General features: G+C 44.8%; 1 protein-coding gene across 3 annotated transcripts in view; it reads right to left on the bottom strand.

Annotated features, from left to right (window-relative positions):
* LOC106568715 (low-density lipoprotein receptor-related protein 8) overlaps positions 1 to 24,134 on the bottom strand; it is a 171,220-nt gene that overhangs the window by 40,201 nt on the left and 106,885 nt on the right. For all 3 annotated transcript variants that reach the window (XM_014139293.2, XM_014139291.2, XM_014139295.2), the window contains 3 exons: positions 8,153 to 8,548; positions 1,541 to 1,663; positions 930 to 1,052 (listed from right to left, as the gene is read on the bottom strand). In XM_014139293.2, the coding sequence (XP_013994768.1) occupies positions 930 to 1,052; positions 1,541 to 1,663; positions 8,153 to 8,548 (642 nt within the window). The remainder of the gene's footprint in view (positions 1 to 929; positions 1,053 to 1,540; positions 1,664 to 8,152; positions 8,549 to 24,134) is intronic.

The raw sequence follows: 24,134 nt of genomic DNA, 5'->3' as shown, positions 1-24,134 counted from the left end.
CCGTATACCCTGGTATAGTACAGAAACGGTATGACGGTATGAAAATCTAGATACTGCCCAAACCCTAAGCACAATTACTAAGCACAACAACTCAACAACTTTGGGAGGGCAAGCATGCCAAATAAGTTAAAGTAAGAAATACAATTGAAGCCAAAAAAGCACAGTCAAAGAGGAGAATAATTACTCTGTCAAGGAAACTTTAAAAAAAAAAAGAATTAGAGGCATAATAAGACAAAATAAACCTTGGTCAAAAGCAGTGCACTATATACAGTAGAGAATAGGCTGCCATTTGGGACAAACTGTCTGTCTCACTGTCTGTAAGCCCTAGAACAATCAGGGAAATTAACAATTAGGCCAGGCGCTACACCACGAGGCACAATTAGGCCAGGCGTAAACACCACGAGGCACAATTAGGCCAGGCGCTACACCACGAGGCACAATTAGGCCAGGCGCTACACCACGAGGCACAATTAGGCCAGGCGAAAAACCACGAGGCACAATTAGGCCAGGCGCTATACCACGAGGCACCTCTATTTTGTCCTTACCGAGAGAGAGGTGAGATACAGGGAGCGTTACAAAAGGAAGAGACAGAAGACAGACACAGTTTCTTTACCTCTCACACACACACACATGCACACAAACGCGCACACACACACACATGTACCTTTTTCTCCATACAGCAAGGCTGACACAGAGCAGTACCTTGCTAGCTGCTTTGCCTTTGTCTTATGCAGGCCTGTAATCTGAAGGCCATGTACTGTCAAGGAAACGTTTTGTTTTTTTTAAGAATTAGAGGCATAATAAAACAAAATAAACCTCTTTGAGGTGTTTGAATCCTTTGACTGTAATGTGATTTGTGGATTCAAACAACTCAAACAACGCATTTACAATGTGTGTGCCCGTGTGTGTGTGTGTGCATGTGTCCTTACCACACTCCTTCTTGGGCTCATCGGAGCGGTCCTTGCAGTCCTTGACATTGTCGCACACCTTAGCGCTGTCGATACACTCTCCGTTCTTACACAGGAACTTCAGGGGCCCCTCACACTTAGTGGCTGTTGCAGGAAGAGAGACGGGGAAATATTTTTACTATTTCAGGTAGCCAGGAAGACATACACAGAGAAGCAGTCAGACAGGAACAGACAGACAAAAAGTCAGCCAGACATAAAGCCAGCCAGTCAGGAAGTTGGCCAAACAGCCAGCCAGACAGACTGAAGCAGCCAGCCAGATACATAAATATACAGACAGCCAGCCAGCCAGTCAAACAACCAGACAGACAACCAGCCGAGCAGACGGCCATCCAGACATCCAGCCCGAAATCCAGCCAGCCAACCAGCCACACACACACAGCCAGCCAGCTATCCAGTCATCCATCCAGCCAGCTAGACATTCAGTCATCCATCCAGCCAGCCAGCCACAGACAGACATGTCACCGATATCCTTCCCCGAGATGGAGGCCAGAGTAGAAAGGCCAGAGTGGAGCCGAGTCCACCCCCCCAGTCGCAATTAATTCCCTAGCCCAGACATGAAACGGCCTTCCTACCGTTGACACAGCCTGACTCGTCACTCTGGTCAGGACAGTCGTGGACCTTGTTACACTGCTTGGTGCCGTGGATACAGGAGCCATCACCACACTGGAATTCATCTGGGCGGCATGTCAGCAGAGCTATAGCACACACACACCGACACCCACACATACCCACACACAGACAGACATAACCCCCACACACGGACAGACATACCCACACATAACGACATATACCCACAAACGGACATACCCCCTCACCCCCACACACGGACATACCCACACACACACGGACATACCCCCCACACACGGACATACCCCCACACACAGACATACCCCCACACACGGACATACCCCCACACACGGACATACCCCCACACACGGACATACCCACACACACGGACATACCCACACACACGGACATACCCACACACACGGACATACCCACACACACGGACATACCCACACACACGGACATACCCACATGCATTCATGCACACAGATACACACAGGATGAAGAGAGAGTTAGATACAAATTAGCATTGAAACTAGACTACAGGTAAAGAGGAGATCTATAAACAACATATAGTGTTTGCATGGAAAATAATCTAGCTTGGGGAAACACTGCAATATGGGTTGGATTCCTGTATATGGGCAACATACAGAGAATACAGTTTACACATACAGTACACTGTACTACCGCTGAATGTACTACAAGTAACTCAATAGATATGTGTGCTACATCGTAATATAACAACAGTGGAGCTTGAACTCGTTCTGACATGACTTACTTTTGGATTATGTGTGTATTGTTATTGTATTGCTAGATATTGCTGCACTGTTGGAGCGTGAAACATAACCATTTTGCTGCACCTGCGATAACATCCGCAAAACTGTGTACGCCACCAATAAACGTGCTGTGACCAAAAGGGACACACAGAGACAGAGCGATGTAATTCGCCCTAGCTCTGGCTTTCTCGTCAAAACTGAAGATCTCATTATTATTCAAAAGCATGGGCCACATAACAGTGAATAATATATATATGTGTGAGTTACCAGTCACTTTGAATAATGCTACATGCCAGTGATTGTGTGATGGGCCAAAAGCGCCACAGAGACACAGCGATATGATCGTTCTCCCCGGCCCTGGCTTTCTTGTCAAACCCAAGACCTCGATATTATTCAAGGGCTTTTAAACGCTCAAGGACATTAATGGGTTGCCTAGCAACTAGGGCTGGGCATAGCTGCGTGAAGTAAGGGTCCTGAGGGTATTGCAGCAACCTCTGAAAAAGATGGGTTAAATATAAATATGAATTTTTAAAAAAGTCCTGCATTAGCGGAACGATATAGTTGTCTGTAGCGCACGCAAAAAACACTTTCTGCCACTAGATGTGAAATGATACGATGACTATGAGGTTAAAGGTCAGACTGTCAGCTTTAATTTGAGGGTATTTTCATCCATATCGGGTGAACCGTTTAGAAATTACAGCACTTTTTGTGCATAGTCCCCCTCATTTTAAGGGACCAAAAGTATTGGGACAAATTCACTCATATGTGTATTAATGTAGTCAAAAATGTATTCCTAGCACACAATGATTACATCAAGTTTATGACTCTACAAACTTGTTGGATGCATTTGCTGTTTGGTTTGGTTGTGTTTCATATTACTTTGTGCCCAATAGAAATTAATGGTAAATAATGTATTGTGTCATTTTAGAGTCACTTTTATTGTAAATAAGAATAGAATATGTTTCTAAACACTTCTACATTAATGTGGATGCTACCAGGATTACGGATAGTCCTGAATGAATTGTTAATAATGATGAGGGAGAAATTTACAGACACACAAAAATCATACCCCTCTAAAATTGCAAACCTCCCCTGTTATTATAATGGTGAGAATTTAGTAGAGGTCGACCGATTAATCAGGGCCGCTTTAAAGTTTTCATAACAATCGGAAAACGGTATTTTTGGACGCCGATTTGGCCGATATTTTTTTTTTGACATTTATTTAACTAGGCAAGTCAGTTAAGAACACATTCTTATTTTCAATGACGGCCTAGAAACGGTGGGTTAACTGCCTTGTTCAGGGGCAGAACGGCAGATTTTTACCTTGTCAGCTCGGGGATTCAATCTTGCAACCTTATGGTTAACTAGTCCAACGCCCTAACCACCTGCTTTACATTGCACTCCACGAGGAGCCTGCCTGTTGAATGCAGTAAGAAGCCAAGGTAAGTTGCTAGCTAGCATTAAACTTATCTTATAAAAAACAATCAATCAATCATAATCACTAGTTAACTACACATGGTTGATGATATTACTAGTTTATATAGCCTGTCCTGCGTTGCATATAATCGCTTAGGTACACGTTGCTCCAACCATAAACATCAATGACTTTCTTAAAATCAATACACAAGTATATATTTTTAAACCTGCATATTTAGTTAATATTGCCTGCTGACATGAATTTCTTTTAACTAGGGAAAATGTGTCACTTCTCTTGCAAACAGAGTCAGGGTATATGCAGCAGTTTGGGCCGCCTGGCTCGTTGCGTACTGTGAAGACTATTTCTTCCTAACAAAGATAGCCGACTTCGCCAAACGGGGGATGATTTAACAAAAGCGCATTTGCGAAAAAAGCACAATCGTTGCACGACTGTACCTAACCATAAACATCAATGAATTTCCTAAAATCAATACACAGAAGTATATATTTTGAAACCTGCATATTTAGCTAAAAGAAATCCAGGTTAGCAGGCAATATTAACCAGGTGAAATTGTGTCATTTTGCGTTCATTGCACGCAGAGTCAGGGTATATGCAACAGTTTGGGCCGCCTGGCTCGTTGCGAACTAATTTGCCAGAATTTTACGTAATTATGACATAACATTGAAGGTTGTGCAATGTAACAGGGATATTTAGACTTAGGGATGCCACCCGTTAGATAAAATACGGAACGGTTCCGTATTTCACTGACAGGAAAAACGTTTTGTTTTCGAGATTCTAGTTTCCGGATTCTACCATATTAATGACCTAAGGCTTGTATTTCTCTGTGTTATTATGTTATAATTAAGTCTATGATTTGACAGAGCAGTCTGACTGAGCGATGGTAGGCAGCAGCAGGCTCGTAAGCATTCATTCAAACAGCACTTTCGTGCGTTTTGCCAGCAGCCCTTCGCAATGCATTGCGCTGTTTATGACTTCAAGCCTGTCAACTCCCAAGATTAGGCTGGTGTAGCCGATGTGAAATGGCTAGCTAGTTAGCAGGGTGCGCGCTAATAGCGTTTCAAACGTCACTCGCTCTGAGACTTGGAGTAGTTTTCCCCCTTGCTCTACATGGGTAACGCTGCTTCGAGGGTGGCTGTTATCGATGTGTTCCTTGTTCGAGCCCAGGTAGGAGCGAGGAGAGGGACGGAAGCTATACTGTTACACTGGCAATACTAAAGTGCCTATAAGAACATCCAATAGTCAAAGGTATATGAAATATAAATCGTATAGAGAGAAATAGTTCTATAATTCCTGTAATAACTACAACCTAAAACTTCTTACCTGGGAATATTGAAGACTCATGTTAAAAGGATCCACCAGCTTTCATACGTTCTCATGTTCTGAGCAAGGAACTTAAACGTTAGCTTTTTTACATGGCACATATTGAATTTTTACTTTCTTCTCCAACACTTTGTTTTTGCATTATTTTAACCACATTGAACATGTTTCATTATTTATTTGAGGCTACATTTATTTTATTGATGTATTATATTAAGTTAAAAAAAGTGTTCATTCAGTATTGTTGTAATTGTCTTTATTACAAATAAATACATTCATTTAAAAAAAGAATAATAAAATCGGCCGATTAATCGATATCGGCCTTTTTGGTCCTCCAATAATCGGTATCGGCGTTGAAAAATCATAATCGGTCGACCTCTAGAATTTAGTAATCTGGTATTTCCTCCTTCTAGCTTGTTTCTGGTCAGAGGTTCAGGAGTGTCTGAAAAATCACAATAGTCACTCAAAACGAACCCTACAAATAGCACAGTTGGGCGATTTGCAAAGCCATAGTCAATAAATGAATGTAATAATAGTCTTAGCAAAAATATTCATCTTAATTTACAATCTGTGAATACCATTAGAAATCACAATTCATGCAAGACATCACAGCACAGTTGAAAAATGTAAAGCACATGGTAATAAAGAGGGTGGTCTGCGGACATAGGTGGGATTGGCTGAGATTAGCTGAGGGCTGGGATTAAAAAGTGCTGATCTGTAATAGCTAAGACCGAAAACACCACGTATCATGTATACCATGTAAAGTGACTTCGTAAAGTATTCAGACCCCTTGACTTTTCCCACATTTTGTTAGGTTTCTGCCTTATTCTAAAATGTATTACATAGTTTTTTTCCCCTCATCAATCGACACATTACCCCATAATGACAAAGCAAAAACAGATTTTTAGACATTTTTGCAAATTATTATTATTTTTTTTTAATATCACATTTACATAAGTATTCAGACACTTTACTCAGTGCTTTGTTGAAGCACCTCTGGCAGCGATTACTGCATTGAGTCTTCTTGGGTATGACACTACAAGCTTGGCACACCTGTATTTGGGGAGTTTTTCCCATTCTTCTCTGCAGACCCTCTCCAGCTTTGTCAAGTTGGATGGGGAGTGTTGCTACACAGATATTTTCAGGTCTCTCTAGAGACGTTCGATCGGGTTCAAGTCTGGGCTCTGGCTGGGTCACTCAAGGACATTCAGAGACTTGTCCCAAAGCCACTCCTGCGTTGTCTTGGCTGTGTGCTTAGGGTCGTTGACCTGTTGGAAGGTAAACCTTCGCCCCAGTCTGAGGTCCTGAGCACTCTCTTTCATCAAGGATCTCTCTGTACTTTGCTCCGTTCATCTTTGCCTCGACCCTGACTAGTCCCCCAGTCCTTGCCGCTGAAAAACATCCCCACAGCATGATGTTGCCACCACCATGCTTCACCGCTGGGATGGTGCCAGGTTTCCTCCAGAAGTGACGCTTGGCATTCAGGCCAAAGAGTTCAATCTTGGTTTCATCAGACCAGAGAATCTTGTTTTGGCAAACTCAAAGCGGGCTATCATGTGCCTTTTACTGAGGAGGGGCTTCCGTCTGGCCACTCTACCATAAAGGCCTGATTGGTGGAGTGCTGCAGAGATGGTTGTCCTTCTGGAAGGTCTCCACAGAGGAACTCTAGAGCTCTGTCAGAGTGAGCATTTGGTTCTTGGATCACCTCCCTGACCAAGGCACTTCTCCCCTGATTGCTCAGTTTGGCCGGGCAGCCAGCTCTAGGAAGAGTCTTGGTGGTTCCAAAACGCTTCCATTTAAGAATGATGGAGGCCACTGTGTTCTTGGATACCTTTAATGCTGCAGAATTGTTTTGTACCCTTCCCCAGATCTGTGCCTCAACACAATCCTCTCGGAGCTCTACTGACAATTCATTTAACCTCATGGCCTGGTTTTTGCTCTGACATGCACTGTCAACTGTGGGACCTTATATAGACAGGTGTGTGCCTTTCCAAATCATGTCCAATCAATTGAATTTACCACCGGTGGACTCCAATCAAGTTGTAGAAACATCTCAAGGATGATCAATGGAAACAGGATGCACCTGAGCTCAATTTCACTTACGTGAATAAGGTATTTCTGTTTTTAAATTTTTATAAATTTGCAAAAGTGTATAAAAACCTGTTTTCGCTTTGTCATTATGGGGTACTGTGTGTAGATCTCTGATGATTTTTTGTTGTTGTATTTAATACATTTTAGAATAAGGCTGTAACGTAACAAAATGGGGGAAAAGTCAAGGGGTCTGAATACTTTCCAAAGGCACTGTACCTTTTAATGTATATATCAAACCATATTTCTGGCATGTAATACTGTGTATAAAAGTATCATGTATGTAAAATGTATGAATAATGTATAAAAAAACACAAATAAATAAAATAATGTTACTTTTGTCCTCTAAAAAAGTGTGGCTGGGCCAATAATAATAATAATAATAATAAATAAATAAAAATGTAAACACGTGACTGTCTGCTTGACAACGTCTTAGCCAGTTGCGCCACCGAAAAGGTACCAATTCGATAGCGAAGAGGAAACAGTTTAAACTGGGGAGTGAGGTTACGGTACCATTTAATTCTGTTACACATGTCTGTATATGAGTTTTGCTCTGAATTTGAGTGTTTTTATATGCATGTATGTGTATGTACAGATGTGTTCACACTGCACTTAGCTCGAGGAGCAGCACAAAACTGAGCCGTTGCTATGGTTACCCAAACAGGCAGAGCAGGGGCAGTGAGGAGCGGGAGACAGACAGAGACAAGCAGCTAACTAATGGAGGAAGTTACTGTAGTTCAGACAGGTCTTGAACGTCGGTCGTGGGTGTGTGTAGGACTTGGGCTTAAATGTAATGCCCATGCAGGACTCTACATAGACAGAATGTCACAGTGGTTGCGTGTTGTGTTTGTCTGTTAGCCCATGGTTTAGAAATGCTCGTGTGAATATGGGATAAGTCTGAGGCTGGAGCTTAGGAGAGCCCGGCGCTAAGAATAATGCAGTGTAATAAGGCCTAATATGTATCTAAGAGAGGAAAAAAAACATTTCCATTCACTTACGACAATCCGCCTCGTCCGATTTATCCTTGCAGTCCGGATCCCCGTCACATTTCCACGCCAGCCTCACACACTCCCCGTTGGCGCACCGAAACTCCTCCACCGTACAGTTCATCTTGCGTCGCGATTGCGACCCTTCACTCCCACAACGCTCCGGCCACTCGTCAGAGCCGTCTGGGCAGTCTGGGTCGCCGTCACAGTTCCACATGACAGGCACACACTCTGAGGTGTTGCAGCGGAACTCGTGCGGACCGCAGGTGGTCGTTGGCGAGTGGCGCGAGGAGCATTTTAGTTCGTCAGAGCCATCGTCGCAGTCGTCATCACCGTCGCACACGTAGACAGGTGCCAGGCACTTGCGGTTGGCGCACTGGAATTGGCTTTTCGGGCAGGACTTGGCGTCTAGGTGAGAAGAGGGGAGGGAGATAGGGAGAGGTCAGCTAGAGTGAGAAAATCAACTGCTGATCGTGATATAAGACACACAACAAGACAGAAATACCAAACACACACACCTCCGCTCCATGGTAGATCCCCATCTCTCTATTCTCTCGCTCTCTCACAGTCAAGAGTCAGAGAATTACAGATATCCCATCACGCATACAGTCTCTGGTTGTATCCCAAATTACACCCTATTCCCTATGTAGTGCACTACTTTTAACCAGAGCCCTATGGGCCTTTGTCAAAAGTAGTGCAGTACATAATAGGGTGTCACTTGGGACACACTTCTTTATCTCAGAAAACTCACTGAGAGCAGAGCTTCGATATTCATATAGACGACAGGGAGTTTCTCCCTGCTGCTGCTGTCGCCCTGGGTTTATTCTTAAAGGGGATTTAGGTCTGGGCTATGTTCATTAGGGCCCATCTTAGGGCCCAATATTTGATTTGATTTGAAAACGAGCCTTTCTCACTTTGGTTTGGATAATTGTTTCCCGTTTCATCCCTAATGAACACGACTCTGGGTTGCTGTATTAAGCATTCTGTTCTGTGTGACAAATGACAGGCGGAAAAAAATACAGCACGCAAATAAAATGTCATTCGTCAAATAGAGACATTTAATTTAGGATTTTAGTGACTCATTTCCACCCGCAGAGTTTAAACAGTGTGTGAGTTTGTTTGTGTGTATGTGCGTGTGCCCGCCCACTGGTACATCCGTAAGTATGTTGAGTCAACGTTGTTTCCACATTATTTCAATGGTACACTGTCAATGTCGATAACAAATGGGATCTCCAAGTCACTGACCTACAGCATTTTTTTAATCTTGCCTTTAACCAAGCTTATAAAGGCATGGCTTCAACGTAGAGTTAATCCCACATCGAATTAATGTTCATTCACAACTGTATCTCAACCATTAATACTAGAACTGCTAAAAGCAGTCAGTTTGACTGCTCATTAACATATTTATTTTATTACTCTGCCATTTTAAAGTCATGCCCCCTTCCATCCTTGACTTTTCCTAAATAAGTCTATAGTGAGGGAAAAAAGTATTTGATCCCATTTACATTACATTTACATTTAAGTCATTTAGCAGACGCTCTTATCCAGAGCGACTTACAAATTGGTGCATTCACCTTATGATATCCAGTGGAACAACCACTTTACAATAGTGCATCTAAATCTTTTAAGGGGGGGGGTTAGAAGGATTACTTTATCCTATCCTAGGTATTCCTTAAAGAGGTGGGTTTTCAGGTGTCTCCGGAAGGTGGTGATTGACTCCGCTGTCCTGGCGTCGTGAGGGAGCTTGTTCCACCATTGGGGTGTCAGAGCAGCGAACAGTTTTGACTGGGCTGAGCGGGAACTGTGCTTCCTCAGAGGTAGGGGGGCCAGCAGGCCAGAGGTGGATGAACGCAGTGCCCTTGTTTGGGTGTAGGGCCTGATCAGAGCCTGAAGGTACGGAGGTGCCGTTCCCTTCACAGCTCCGTAGGCAATCACCATGGTCTTGTAGCGGATGCGAGCTTCAACTGGAAGCCAGTGGAGTGGCCGGAGGAGCGGGGTGACGTGAGAGAACTTGGGAAGGTTGAACACCAGACGGGCTGCGGCGTTCTGGATGAGTTGTAGGGGTTTAATGGCACAGGCAGGGAGCCCAGCCAACAGTGAGTTGCAGTAATCCAGACGGGAGATGACAAGTGCCTGGATTAGGACCTGCGCCGCTTCCTGTGTGAGGCAGGGTCGTACTCTGCGAATGTTGTAGAGCATGAACCTACAGGATCCCCTGCTGATTTTGTATGTTTGCCCACTGACAAAGAAATGATCAGTCTATAATTTTAATGGTAGGTTTATTTGAACAGTGAGGGACAGAATAACAACAAAAAAATCCAGAAAAACGCATGTCAAAAATGTTATAAATTGATTTGCATTTTAATGAGGAAATAAGTATTTGACCCCTCTGTAAAACATGACTTAGTACTTGGTGGCAAAACCCTTGTTGGCAATCACAGAGGTCAGACGTTTCTTGTAGTTGGCCACCAGGTTTGCACACATCTCAGAAGGGATTTTGTCCCACTCCTCTTTGCAGATCTTCTCCAAGTCATTAAGGTTTCGAGGCTGACGTTTGGCAACTCGAACCTTCAGCTCCCTCCACAGATTTTCTATGGGATTAAGGTCTGGAGACTGGCTAGGCCACTCCAGGACCTTAATGTGCTTCTTCTTGAGCCACTCCTTTGTTGCCTTGGCCGTGTGTTTTGGGTCATTGTCATGCTGGAATACCCATCCACGACCCATTTTCAATGCCCTGGCTGAGGGAAGGAGGTTCTCACCCAAGATTTGACGGTACATGGCCCCGTCCATCGTCCCTTTGATGCGGTAAAGTTGGCCCCTTAGCAGAAAAACACCCCCAAAGCATAATGTTTCCACCTCCATGTTTGACGGTGGAGATGGTGTTCTTGGGGTCATTGGCAGCATTCCTCCTCCTCCAAACACGGCGAGTTGAGTTGATGCCAAAGAGCTCCATTTTGGTCTCATCTGACCACAACACTTTCACCCAGTTGTCCTCTGGATCATTCAGATGTTCATTGGCAAACTTCAGACGGGCATGTATATGTGCTTTCTTGAGCAGGGGGACCTTGCGGGCGCTGCAGGATTTCAGTCCTTCACGGCGTAGTGTGTTACCAATTGTTTTCTTGGTGACTAGGGTCCCAGCTGCCTTGAGATCATTGACAAGATCCTCCTGTGTAGTTCTGGGCTGATTCCTCACCGTTCTCATGATCATTGCAACTCCACGAGGTGAGATCTTGCATGGAGCCCCAGGCCGAGGGAGATTGACAGTTATTTTGTGTTTCTTCCATTTGCGTATAATCGCACCAACTGTTGTCACCTTCTCACCAAGCTGCTTGGCGATGGTCTTGTAGCCCATTCCAGCCTTGTGTAGGTCTACAATCTTGTCCCTGACATCCTTGGAGAGCTCTTTGGTCTAGGCCATGGTGGAGAGTTTGGAATCTGATTGATTGATTGCTTCTGTGTACAGGTGTCTTTTATACAGGTAACAAGCTGAGATTAGGAGCGCTCCTAATCTCAGCTCGTTACCTGTATAAAAGACACCTGGGAGCCAGAAATCTTTCTGATTGAGAGGGGGTCAAATACTTATTTCCCTCATTAAAATGCAAATCAATTTATAACATTTTTGACGTGCGTTTTTCTGGATTTTTTTGTTGTTATTCTGTCTCTCACTGTTCAAATAAACCTACCATTAAAATTATAGACTGATCATTTCTTTGTCAGTGGGCAAACATACAAAATCAGCAGGGGATCAAATACTTTTTTCCCTCACTGTATTTAACACAATGCCGTTGTTAGAATCATAATATCACAAACAGAACTGGGGTTATAACCGGTTTTAGGAGGGCATGTCATTATTTAAATGGTTTTCCACTGTTGGCCCCTCCTTCTCCCGACAGTAGGGCCTGCTCTGCTCCTCCTCCCGACAGTAGGGCCTGCTCTGCTCCTCCTCCCGACAGTAGGGCCTGCTCTGTTCCCCCTCCCGACAGTAGGGCCTGCTCTGCTCCCCCTCCCGACAGTAGGGCCTGCTCTGCTCCCCCTCCCGACAGCAGGGCCTGCTCTGCTCCGCCTCACGACAGTAGGGCCTGCTCTGCTCCCCCTCCCGACAGCAGGGCCTGCTCTGCTCCCCCTCCCGACAGTAGGGCCTGCTCTGCTCCCCCCTCCCGACAGTAGGGCCTGCTCTGCTCCCCCTCCCGACAGTAGGGCCTGCTCTGCTCCCCCTCCCGACAGTAGGGCCTGCTCTGCTCCCCCTCCCGACAGTAGGGCCTGCTCTGCTCCCCCTCCCGACAGTAGGGCCTGCTCTGCTCCCCCTCCCGACAGTAGGGCCTGCTCTGCTCCCCCTCCCGACAGCAGGGCCTGCTCTGCTCCCCCTCCCGACAGCAGGGCCTGCTCTGCTCCCCCCTCCCGACAGCAGGGCCTGCTCTGCTCCCCCTCCCGACAGTAGGGCCTGCTCTGCTCCCCCTCCCGACAGTAGGGCCTGCTCTGCTCCCCCCTCCCGACAGTAGGGCCTGCTCTGCTCCCCCCTCCCGACAGTAGGGCCTGCTCTGCTCCTCCTCCCGACAGCAGGGCCTGCTCTGCTCCTCCTCCCGACAGTAGGGCCTGCTCTGCTCCTCCTCCCGACAGTAGGGCCTGCTCTGCTCCTCCTCCCGACAGTAGGGCCTGCTCTGCTCCTCCTCCCGACAGTAGGGCCTGCTCTGTTCCTCCTCCCGACAGTAGGGCCTGCTCTGCTCCTTCTCCCAACATTGGAAGTGGCCAGTTGATAATCCCCCTAATAATTGCCCTCGAAACTGAACCTAAACTATACCGAAACAAATTTCACACATACAACAACAGATTAAATAAATGACGTAAAGTATGATGGGGGAGAATGGCAGAATGGGTGAGTTGTTGAGCGAGGGGAAGCGAACGATGCCTAATGATGTAATCACCAATTGTGAATGAAGAACAGGGCGGCCCATTCTATTGCATTGGTATACTCTAATCATAATCTCAAAGTGGTATGTACCCTATATCAGTCCACCAATCCAAGTAGTCTACTCTGCCCTACTTGGATGGCACGGCTGTTCTATGTGAAAGGAGGCTCCGGCCGTTCGGAGGCTCCGGTGTTCTACAACATGCTTGACTTGGATGCTATCAACACACACGTGTTGTTCAAGCAGTGCATCAACAACACCATGCCCAGTCTGGCATATGGGCTATTTAAGAGACATATGAGGGCCAAGGCAGCAGCAAAGATTCCACGCGAGCCTCTGCGCGAGCCAAATTGCACACAGCTCCCAAGGAGGAGACAGTGCCAGGTGGCCAGATGCACAAAGAACAGAACCCAAGTCATCTGTGTCACCTGCAAGCGACATGTTTGTTGGGAAGTGTGTCAAGCAAGTCAGAGTGGCGAAGATTTCTGTTGGCTGTTAGGACAAGGGATAACCGCTAAATGAAATCCAACTGATGCCATTGCATGAAAACGCAGACCATGTAAGCACAAGCTGACAATAATTGACTATTTTTGACTGCTGTCATATTAACACTTAGAGTTGAAGTCGGAAGTTTACATACACCTTAGCCAAATACATTAAAACTCAGATTTTCACCATTCCTGACATTTAATCCTAGTAAAATTTCCCTGTCTTAAGTCAGTTAGGATCACCACCACAATAATAGTGGAGGGAATTATTTATTTCAGCTTGTATTTCTTTCATCACATTCCCAGTGGGTCAGAAGTTTACACACACTCAATTAGTATTTGGTAGCACTGCCTTTAAATTGTTTAACTTGGGTCAAATGTTTTGGGTAGCCTTCCACAACCTTCCCACAATAAGTTGGGTGAATTGTGGCCCATTCCTCCTGACAGAGCTGGTGGAACTGAGTCAGGTTTGTAGGCATCCTTGCTCGCACACGCTTTTTCAGTTTTGCCCACAAATTTTCAATAGGATTGAGGTCAGGGCTTTGTGATGGCCACTCCAATACCTTGACTTTGTTGTCCTTAAGTCATTTTGCAACAACTTTGGAAGTATGCTTGGGGTCATTGTCCATTTGGAAGACCCATTTGCGACCAAGCTTTAACGTCCTGACTAACGTCTTGAGATGTTGCTTCAATATATCCACATAATTTTCCTGCCTCATGATGCCATCTATTTTGTGAAGTGCACTATTCCCTCCTGCAGCAAAGCAACCGCACAACATGATGCTGCCACCCCCGTGCATCACGATTGGGATGGTGTTCTTCGACTTGCAAGCATTCCCCTTTTCCTCCAAACATAACGATGGTCATTATGGCCAAACAGTTCTATTTTTGTTTCATCAGAACAGAGGACTTTTCTCCAAAAAGTACGATCTTTGTCCCAATGTGCAGTTGCAAACCGTAGTCTGGCTTTTTTATGGCGGTTTTGGAGCAGTGGCTTCTTCCTTGCTGAGCGGCCTTTCAGGTTATGTTGATATAGGACTCGTTTTACTGTGGATATAGATACTTTTTCACCTGTTTCCTCCAGCATCTTCCTAAGGTCCTTTGCTGTTGTTCTGGGATTGATTAGCATTTTTCGCACCAAAGTATGTTAATCTCTAGGAGACAGAATGCATCTCCTTCCTGAGTGGTATGACGGCTGTGTGGTCCCATGGTGATTATACTTGCGTACTATTGTTTGTACAGATGAACTTGGTACCTTGAGGCGTTTGGAAATTGTTCCCAAGGATGAACCAGACTTGTGGAGGTCTACAATTTGTTTTCTGATGTCTTGGCTGATTTCTTTTGATTTTCCCATGATGTCAAGCAAAGAGGCACTGAGTTTGAAGGTAGGCCTTGAAATACATCTACAGGTACACCTCCAATTGACTCAAATGATGTCAATTACCCTATTAGAAGCTTCTAAAGCCATGACATCATTTTCTGGAATTTTCCAAGCTGTTTAAAGGCACAGTCAACTTAGTGAATGTAAAGTTCTGACCCACTGGAATTGTGACACTGAATTATATGTGAAACTATCAGTCTGTAAACAATTGTTGGAAAAATTACTTGTGTCATGCACAAAGTAGATGTCCTAACCGACTTGCCAAAACTATAGTTTGTTAGCAAGACATTTGTGGAGTGGTTGAAAAACGAGTTTTAATTACTCTAACCTAAGTGTGTGTAAACTTCCGACTTCAACTGTATATTCACTATAATGCCCTTATTGCTTTTGTGCTGATTTTCACTATTTATTAAGCACACTTGGCGCTTATAGTGATGTTTAGGCTGCTGATGTTTTCATCATTTTACTTTGCGTTTTGCCGACCATGCGTCGTTGTGGTTGGGGTATTTTGTAAAAAATTGTTTTTACAAAAAATAAGCTGTATACGTGTTCCAACACATATTCTTTTGGTTTCATAGCTGTAACAAAGGCAATCCACTAAAATAATGTATTGAACAGTTTTTTTTTTATGTGTGTTTTTACATATAGCCTACAGTAACAAACTAATGAAAATGCTATTTTGTTATTTGAAATAAAAAAGAATCATATTCTAATGTTACCTAACACCTTCATGAACACAACAAAACGATTATTTTAGCAATAGCATACATGAAGTTTGCAGACGACACAACTGTGGTGCCAGAATAACAACCTTTCCCTCAACATAACCAAGACTAAGGAGATGATTGTGGACTACAGGAAGTGGAGGACCGAGTATGCCCCCATTCTCATCGACGGGGCTGTAGTGGAGCAGGTTGAGAGCTTCAAGTTCCTTGGTGTCCACATCACCAACAAACTAGAATGGTTCAAACACACCAAGACAGTAATGAAGAGGGCACGACAAAACCTATTCCCCCTCAGGAGACTGAAAAGACTTGGCATGGGTCCTGAGATCCTCAAAATGTTCTACAGCTGCACCATCGAGAGCATCCTGACTGGTTGCATCCCTGCCTGGTACGGCAATTGCTCGGCCTCCGACCGCAAGGCACTACAGAGGGTAGTGCGTACGGCCCAGTACATCACTGGGGCTAAGCTGCCTGCCATCCAGGACCTCTACACCAGGCGGTGTCAGAGGAAGGCCCTAAAAATTGTCAAAGACCCCAGCCACCCCAGTCATAGACTGTTCTCTCTACTACCGCATGGCAAGCGGTACCGGAGTACCAAGTCTAGGACAAAAAGGCTTCTCAACAGTTTTTATCCCAAAGCCATAAGACTCCTGAACAGGTAACCAAATGGCTACCCGGACTATTTGCATTGTGTGCCCCCCCACCTCACCTTTATGCTGCTGCTACTCTCTGTTTATCATATATGCATAGTCACTTTAACTATACATTCATGTACATACTACCTCAATTGGGCCGACCAACCAGTGCTCCCGCACATTGGCTAACCGGGCTATCTGCATTGTGTCCCACCACCCACCAACCCCTCTTTTACGCTACTGCTACTCTCTGTTCATCATATATGCATAGTTACTTTAACCATATCTACATGTACATACTACCTCAATCAGCCTGACTAACCGGTGTCTCTATGTAGCCTCGCTACTGTATATAGCCTCACTACTGTTATTTTTCACTGTCTTCTTACTGTTGTTTTTATTTCTTTACTTACCTATTGTTCACCTAATACCCTTTTTGCACTATTGGTTAGAGCCTGTAAGTAAGCATTTCACTGTAAGGTCTACACCTGTTGTATTCGGCGCACGTGACAAATAAACTTTGATTTGATGAAATGTATTAATTACACTGTTAGAATGCTGCAGTCAGAATGACTGCTGGTTAGCTTGAAGAGGGGAGAGGAGTCCCTCGAGGTCAGCGGTTCTAGTGTTAGAAAACAATGAAATATCATCTGTTCCCATTGGGTTAAGTCTGGTTAAGGGCCTACAAAACCATACTTTATTATGACAATCGTAGTGATACTGGCAAGAGCAGTGTGCGTGTTTTTCATTCCTCAAAGATTTCATTGGGTTACTCCCACACACCTGCAACAACCCAACTCAGATGTGCGAGTGCTGTTATTTTCTCACGCATTTATTGACTGAAAATCATTACAGTAAATGACTTGCTTATTCAGAGTAGGCTTACCAGACCATACCAGTAGCTAAAGAAGAGAGAATCAAAGAGAGACTTATTTTTTTTCATCCTAATCACCGCTTATTATCAAGCTGACTGCTGTAAATTAACCTCCTCTGTCGGAATGTGGGAACAGAACACCATGATCATCCTGCTTATTGTACCCATATGTGCAAATCACCATGTGTGTTCTATTACACACACATGGATTAATTTAGCTAAGGCCACAGATGAGGATTAACACATACTGAACTATACCCGCTGCACCACTGATAGAAACAGAAAATCAAATCATATTTGGGATTCGGCTGGGCTGCAGGCTTCATCTAATCTTCATCGATATTAAACAACAGCGTTCCATTTGAATTTGCCGTGTCTTATCAGTACAAATACACACATGTACGTGCGTGCGCACACACACTGAATCAGCATACACACACACACACACATCATGCGCAACCTAGCCCCACTTATCAACTAATTTGCAGTTAAATTATTAAGGAGACTCGATAAACATGCATATTACACATGGAGAGGCCCATTAGTGAAATACATTAGCATTTCCTGCTACATCGGTAGAGACATCATTTCAGTTGGGGCCTGTGGTAAAAGCATTTAAAGACTTCTGACAGACTTCCCTTGGCTTTTGCCTATGGGCTCAGAGTAACTTTAATTCCTGTACATGTTCTTGACTTTGAAGGATGATGATCCAATCGGAATGTGACATCATCCCCAGCCAGCCAAACATGAAGGGCGTGGCTGTGGTGTGACCCGGTTCTCTACCTCTGATTGGACGAGGAGCCGCAGTGATGGGGGTGAGACGGTTGCCTCCATCCATCTATCCACCCTACCCCTACTCACATCAATCCATGTCACGAGGTTAAGCGACGTTTGACTCTCACAGACGGCATTCATAGATACTAGAACCCTAAGGATCATTGTCACACTATTATTCATAGAAATACTAACTCCCTAAGGACCATAGAGCACAGTGCTACCCATCGAGGCCTCCATAGACCTTCTCTACAGGAAGGTCACGTTACATCCTGAATGGCAACCTATTTTCTTTGTAGTGCACTAGTTTTGACCAGGGCCCATAGGGCTCTGGTCAAAAGTAGTGCACTATATAGGGAATAGGATGCCATTTGGGACACAACCCACATCTCAGCCAGTTTAGACAGGCCGCCCTTCACTGGGGAACGACTCAACAGATGACCTTTCTACTAATGCCACAGACACATTTACACAGCAAAACGGTGTGATAATGGAGAGGGAGAAGTGGACGCTGGGGAGAGGAGGATGACAATGAAGAGGGAGATTGAGGAGAGAAAAAGAGAGAGAGAGAGAGAGAGAGAGGATATAGAATATAGTAGAGGGAGAGGAAAGAATAGAGGGATTTTTTTCCCACAGTGATGTCAGTATTATTATGACCACACGTACAACTTGCTACCAGGAGTATGATGGATGGAGTGAGAGATAGAGGAGAGAGATATAGAAGAGAGAAAGAGAAGAAAGAGGGGTTTTTTCAGCCTCGTGATTTGTTGGGAGAATTGTCTGTAGAGAAACCTCCCTGGAACAATTTATTTTCCATTTTTGAAGTTACCAAGAAAGTCCGTCATTAATCCCAGACCCTAATCACTGCTGTTGTCAGGGATTGGGAGACTATTTGACTGTACTGTAGAGTTGCAACAAAAAAATATCCGGTTTTCCAGAAATCCTGGTTGATAAATTCCCGGTTCAAGACGGAATAAGCAGGAATTGGAACAAAAAGGTAATATTGAGGAAGTTACTAGAATTTTGCAACCGTACATTTATTTAACACGAAGTCAGATAAATTGGCTAAACTAACTCCTAGATATCACCTGCGACAATGGTAGAAGCAAACAGGATTGTTGAGATAAAAAGTTGTATAATGAAGGTAAACAAATTGTTGCTTACTGGAAAATACTCTTTCAAACACACGGTCACGTTGTACAGCACCATGGCTATTAGCAGGGCTATATTATGGCCTTTATGGGCGGCGCACAATTGGCCTAGCATTTCTTTCCCTCTAAAAACAGAAATAAATGTTCTGGAATTTAAAAGTATTATCTTGGCCTTTATTCAGATTACAGTCGCTCTCTTTCGTTTTTTTGAAAACAAAATAACCTCCAAAATATCGTTATACATTATCGTTATATATATATCGTTATATATTACTGTGATGACACAGTCATATATAGCTGGCACTTACATAAAGCTGAGTGACTCACTCATTCCTGGCTTTGGATCAAAATAAATAAGTACCAACTTCTTAATATCAATCCCATGTACTATGTTATTACCAAAAAAGTTTCAAATTCTCTAGTAATGCCAATATGGAGACTATCAAATGCTTCTCAAAGATTCCCTCTGGTGGTCAAATTAGCACTAACTTGCATTAACGTAAAACATGGCTGACAATTAAATAACGTGCCATAGATTGCTGCAGCAGTCCGCAAGGTGTGCTGCAATATGACACAACTTTTAAAGGAGGAACCAGTGTACATAAAAAGGCAGAAAAGAGACATATCCCAGACATACTGTAGGTCCCTTATGACTGATCCCAGATCTGTTTGTGCTGGCTCGTCAAGTTACAATGACCTGAGAAGTACAGCACAAACAGATCTGGGACCAGACACAACCAAAAGTATGTGGACAAGTGCTCGTCGAACATCTCATTCCAAAACCGTGGGCATTAATATGGAGTGGTCCCCGCAGCTCTAACAGCTTCCACTCTTCTGGAAAGGCTTTCCACTAGATGTTGGAACATTGCTGCAGGGACTTGCTTCCATTCAGCCACAAGAGCATTAGTGAGGTCGGGCACTGATGTTGGGTGATTAGGCCTGGCTCGCAGTCGGCCTTCCAATTCATCCTAAAGGTGTTTGATGGGGTTGAGGTCAGGGCTCTGTGCAGGGCAGTCAAGTTCTTCAACACAGATCTCAACAAACTATTTCTGTATGGACCTCGCTTTGTGCACGGGGGCATTGTCATACTGAAATAGGGCCTTCCTCAAACTGTTGCCACAAAGTTGTAAAGACAGAATCGTCTAGAATGTCATTGTATGCTGTAGCGTTAAGATTTCCCTTCACTGGAATTAAGGAGCATAGGCCAAACCATGAAAAACAACCCCAGACCATTATTCCTCCTCCACCAAACATTACAGTTGGCACTATGCATTGGGGCAGGTAGCGTTCTCCTGGCATCTGCCAAACCCAGATTAGTCCGTCAGACTGTCAGATGGTGAAGCGTGATTCATCACTCCAGAGAACACATTTCCACTGCTCCAGAGTTCAATGCTTCTGCTCCCTCTCTCTGGCGCTCGAGGTCGCCAGGCTGCCTATCATTACACATCAGCGCTTCATTGGACTCACCTGGACTCCATCACATTACGTTAATGCTCCATCACATCCCGTTAATGCTGACTCTTTCCCGAGTCTGCATTAATGTCGTTATGTGTCCCTTGTCCAGATGCTATTCGTGTTTTGTTTCCTGTCTGTTTAGTCATTAAATATTCACTCCCTGTACTTGCTTCTCGTCTCCCAGCATCTGTCCTTACAACTCCAGCCGACGTTTGGCATAGCGCATGGTGATCTTAGCCTTGTGTGCGGCTCCTCGGCCAAGGAAACCCATTTCATGAATCTCCCGAAGAACAGTTCTTGTGCCGACGTTGCTTCCAGAGACAGTTTGGAACTGGTTAGTGAGTGTTGCAACTGAGGTCAGACGATTTTTATGCACTTCGCGCATCAGCGCTCGATGGTCTCGTTCTATGAGATTGTGTGGCCTACCATCTTGCGGCTGAACCGTTGTTGCTCCTAGATGTTTCCACTTCACAATAACAGCCCTTACAGTTGACCGGGGCAGCTCCAGCAGGACAGAATTTTGACAAAGGGACTTGTTGGAAAGGTGGCATCCTATGATGGTGCCACATTGAAAGTCATTGAGCTCTTCAGTAAGGCCATTCTACCGCCAATGTTTGTCTATGGAGATTGCATGGCTGTGCGCTTGATTTTATACACCTGTCAGCAACGGGTGTGGCTGAAATAGCCAAATCCACTATTTTTTTATACCTTCAAAGACAATTTGATATTCTGTACAGTCGCCTTTAGGATTGGGACAATATACAGTATGATTAAATCTAATATCATGATATTTGACATTGGCGATATATCATGAAGTGCAAGACAATATATCAAGATGTGCAAAACTATGTCGAATATTGGCCTGTTATTGGCTCACAGAATAAAACAAACAAAATGGAGTCAATTAGTTTAAAAAACCCAAAATTACGGACATTTTGGTTAATTGCTCATCACCATGTCATACACACTCGCCTACTCTATTACCCAGAGATCCCATGCGACAGGCGTGTTCCTCGCTCGTAAGAGGACCTCAGAGCCTGTGTGTGTGAGTTCAGGGCAGCACATTTACATTACTACAGCTGACTGGACAGAGGAGCTCAACTTTCTCTTTAGGGGACTGCTGCCTGCTTAATGTAATGTTATGTAATGCGAGAGAGAGAGAGAAAGAGAGAGAGAGAGAGAGAGAGAGAGAGAGAGAGAGAGAGAAAGAGATGGATGGAGGGCAGGATTCAACTTAATGCATTATTTAACATGTGGATGACTCAATTAGCGAAACTCCTTGACGCAATTTACTTTTTTAAGCTGACTGGATGGAGTGCAGAGTGTTTTGCTAGGATTGGGATGGCTTCCAAGAGGGAGCACAACTGTCTCTAGGGTCCCAAGGCCCCAGACTCTGGCATGGAGGGCAAGGTTGTTGGAATGTGTATGTTTGTGTGTATGTGCATACTATTGTAGTTCTCTCTAAGCAGGATTAAACCATAGCCTGTCCATGTACTCTGTCAATTATTGACATGTATTTTGGGGCCATCGTCGGTGAAGCGTGAAACTCAAGTAAAACAAAACAAGCTTATGTCTATACTATTACAAATATCAATACTTACTGACTTAATATCTATACTTACCTGTGTCACCCAGAAAAAACTCCTGGAGTGTGTTTGTGTGTATGCTGCTTGTGTCTAGTGTCTATGTGTGTGTTTTAACACCTACACGTGTCCATGTAAAAGACAGACTTATAAGATAGACATTACTTGCATTTTGAATCTATCACAGTTTACTCCTGTATCTTTCCAAAACAGAACAATCTTCTTGACCCTAACCAGTCAGGCTTCAAGATGGATCCCTGAACCGAGACCGCGCTCCTCTGTGTCACGAAGGATCTCCACACTGCCAAAGCTGACTCTCCTCTGTCCTCCTAGATCTATCCTCTGACTTCGACACCTTGAACCATCAGATCCTTCTATTCACCCTCTCAGGGCTTGGCGTCTCAGGCTCTGCACACTCTTGGATTGCATCCTACCTGGCAGGCCGCTCCTACCAGGTGACGTGGAAAGGATCTGTGTCTACACCACGTGCTCTCACTACTGGTGTTCCCCAGGGCTCGTTTCTAGGCCCCCGGCTTCGTCATGTCCTCATGGTCTCTTCTATCATTGAAATACGGATGACACTCAACTACCTTTCTCCTTCCCCCTTCTGACATCCAGGTGGTGACACGCATCTCTGCGTGCCTGGCCAACATCACAGCTTGGATGTCAGCCCACCACCTCAAGCTCAACAAGACAGAGTTGCTCTTCCGGAGAAGGCCTGCCCGCTCCAAGACCTCTCCATCACAGTTGAGAACTCCACAGTGTCCGCCTCCCAGAATGCAAAGAACCTTGGCTTGACCCTGGACAACTGTCCTTCTCTGCAAACATCAAAGCAGTGACTCCCTCCTGCAGGTTCATGCTATACAACATCCGTAGAGTACGACCCTACCTCACACAGGAAGCGGCGCAGGTCCTCATCCAGGCACTTTTCATCTCCCGTCTGGACTACTGCAACTCCCTGTTGGCTGGACTAGCTGCTTGTGCCATCAAACCCCTGCAATTTACGCTGCAGCCCGCCTGGTGTTCAACCTGCCGAAGTTCTCCCATGTCACCCCACTCCTCCACACACTCCACTGGCTTCCAGTTGAAGCTAGCATCCACGATAAGACAATGGTGCTTGCCAACAGAGCAGCAAGGGGAACTGCCCCTCCCTACCTTCAGGCTATGCTCTAACCCTACACCCCACTCTGTTCTGCCACCTCTGGTCCCACCCCTACCGGGGGTCAAGTGCTTGCTCAGCCCAGTCAAAGCTCTTCCCTGTCCTGGCACCCCAATGGTGGAACAAGCTTCCCTCTGAAGGGAGGAAAACAGAGTCCCTGCCCATCTTCCAAAAACAACTGAAAACCTACATCTTCAAAGAGTATATGACTGATCCCAGATCTGTTTGTGCTGGCTCGTCCAGTTACAATGACCTTAGAAGTACAGCACAAACAAATCTGGGAACAGACACAACCAAATATATGTGGACAAGTGCTCGTCGAACATCTCATTCCAAAATCATGGGCATTAATATGGAGTGGTCCCCCCTTTGCAGCTCTAACAGCTTCCACTCTTCTGGAAAGGCTTTCCACTAGAAGTTGGAACATTGCTGCAGGGACTTGCTTCCATTCAGCCACAAGAGCATTAGTGAGGTCGGGCACTGATGTTGGGTGATTAGGCCTGGCTCGCAGTCGGCCTTCCAATTCATCCCAAAGGTGTTTGATGGGGTTGAGGTCAGGGCTCTGTGCAGGGCCGCTCAGCCCAGTCAAAGCTCTTCCCTGTCCTGGCACCCCAATGGTGGAACAAGCTTCCCTCTGATGGTAGGAAAGCAGAGTCCCTGCCCTTCTTCCAAAAACAACTGAAAACCTACATCTTCAAACAGTATCTTAAATAAAACATCGAAATCTTATTCCAAACCCCCATAAAAAAAATTGCACTTGTCTTTTCCTCTCTAGCACCGACTTCGCTGATAACTTCTGTATTGAGGAAAAATGTATTCACTACGACTATGATATGTGGTTATCTCACCTAGCTGTCTT

Source organism: Salmo salar, chromosome ssa14 (assembly GCF_905237065.1).
Source record: "Salmo salar chromosome ssa14, Ssal_v3.1, whole genome shotgun sequence".
Taxonomy (NCBI): domain Eukaryota; kingdom Metazoa; phylum Chordata; class Actinopteri; order Salmoniformes; family Salmonidae; genus Salmo; species Salmo salar.
The sequence above is the reverse complement of the archived record's forward strand: the minus strand, read 5'-3'. Positions and strand labels throughout refer to the sequence as shown.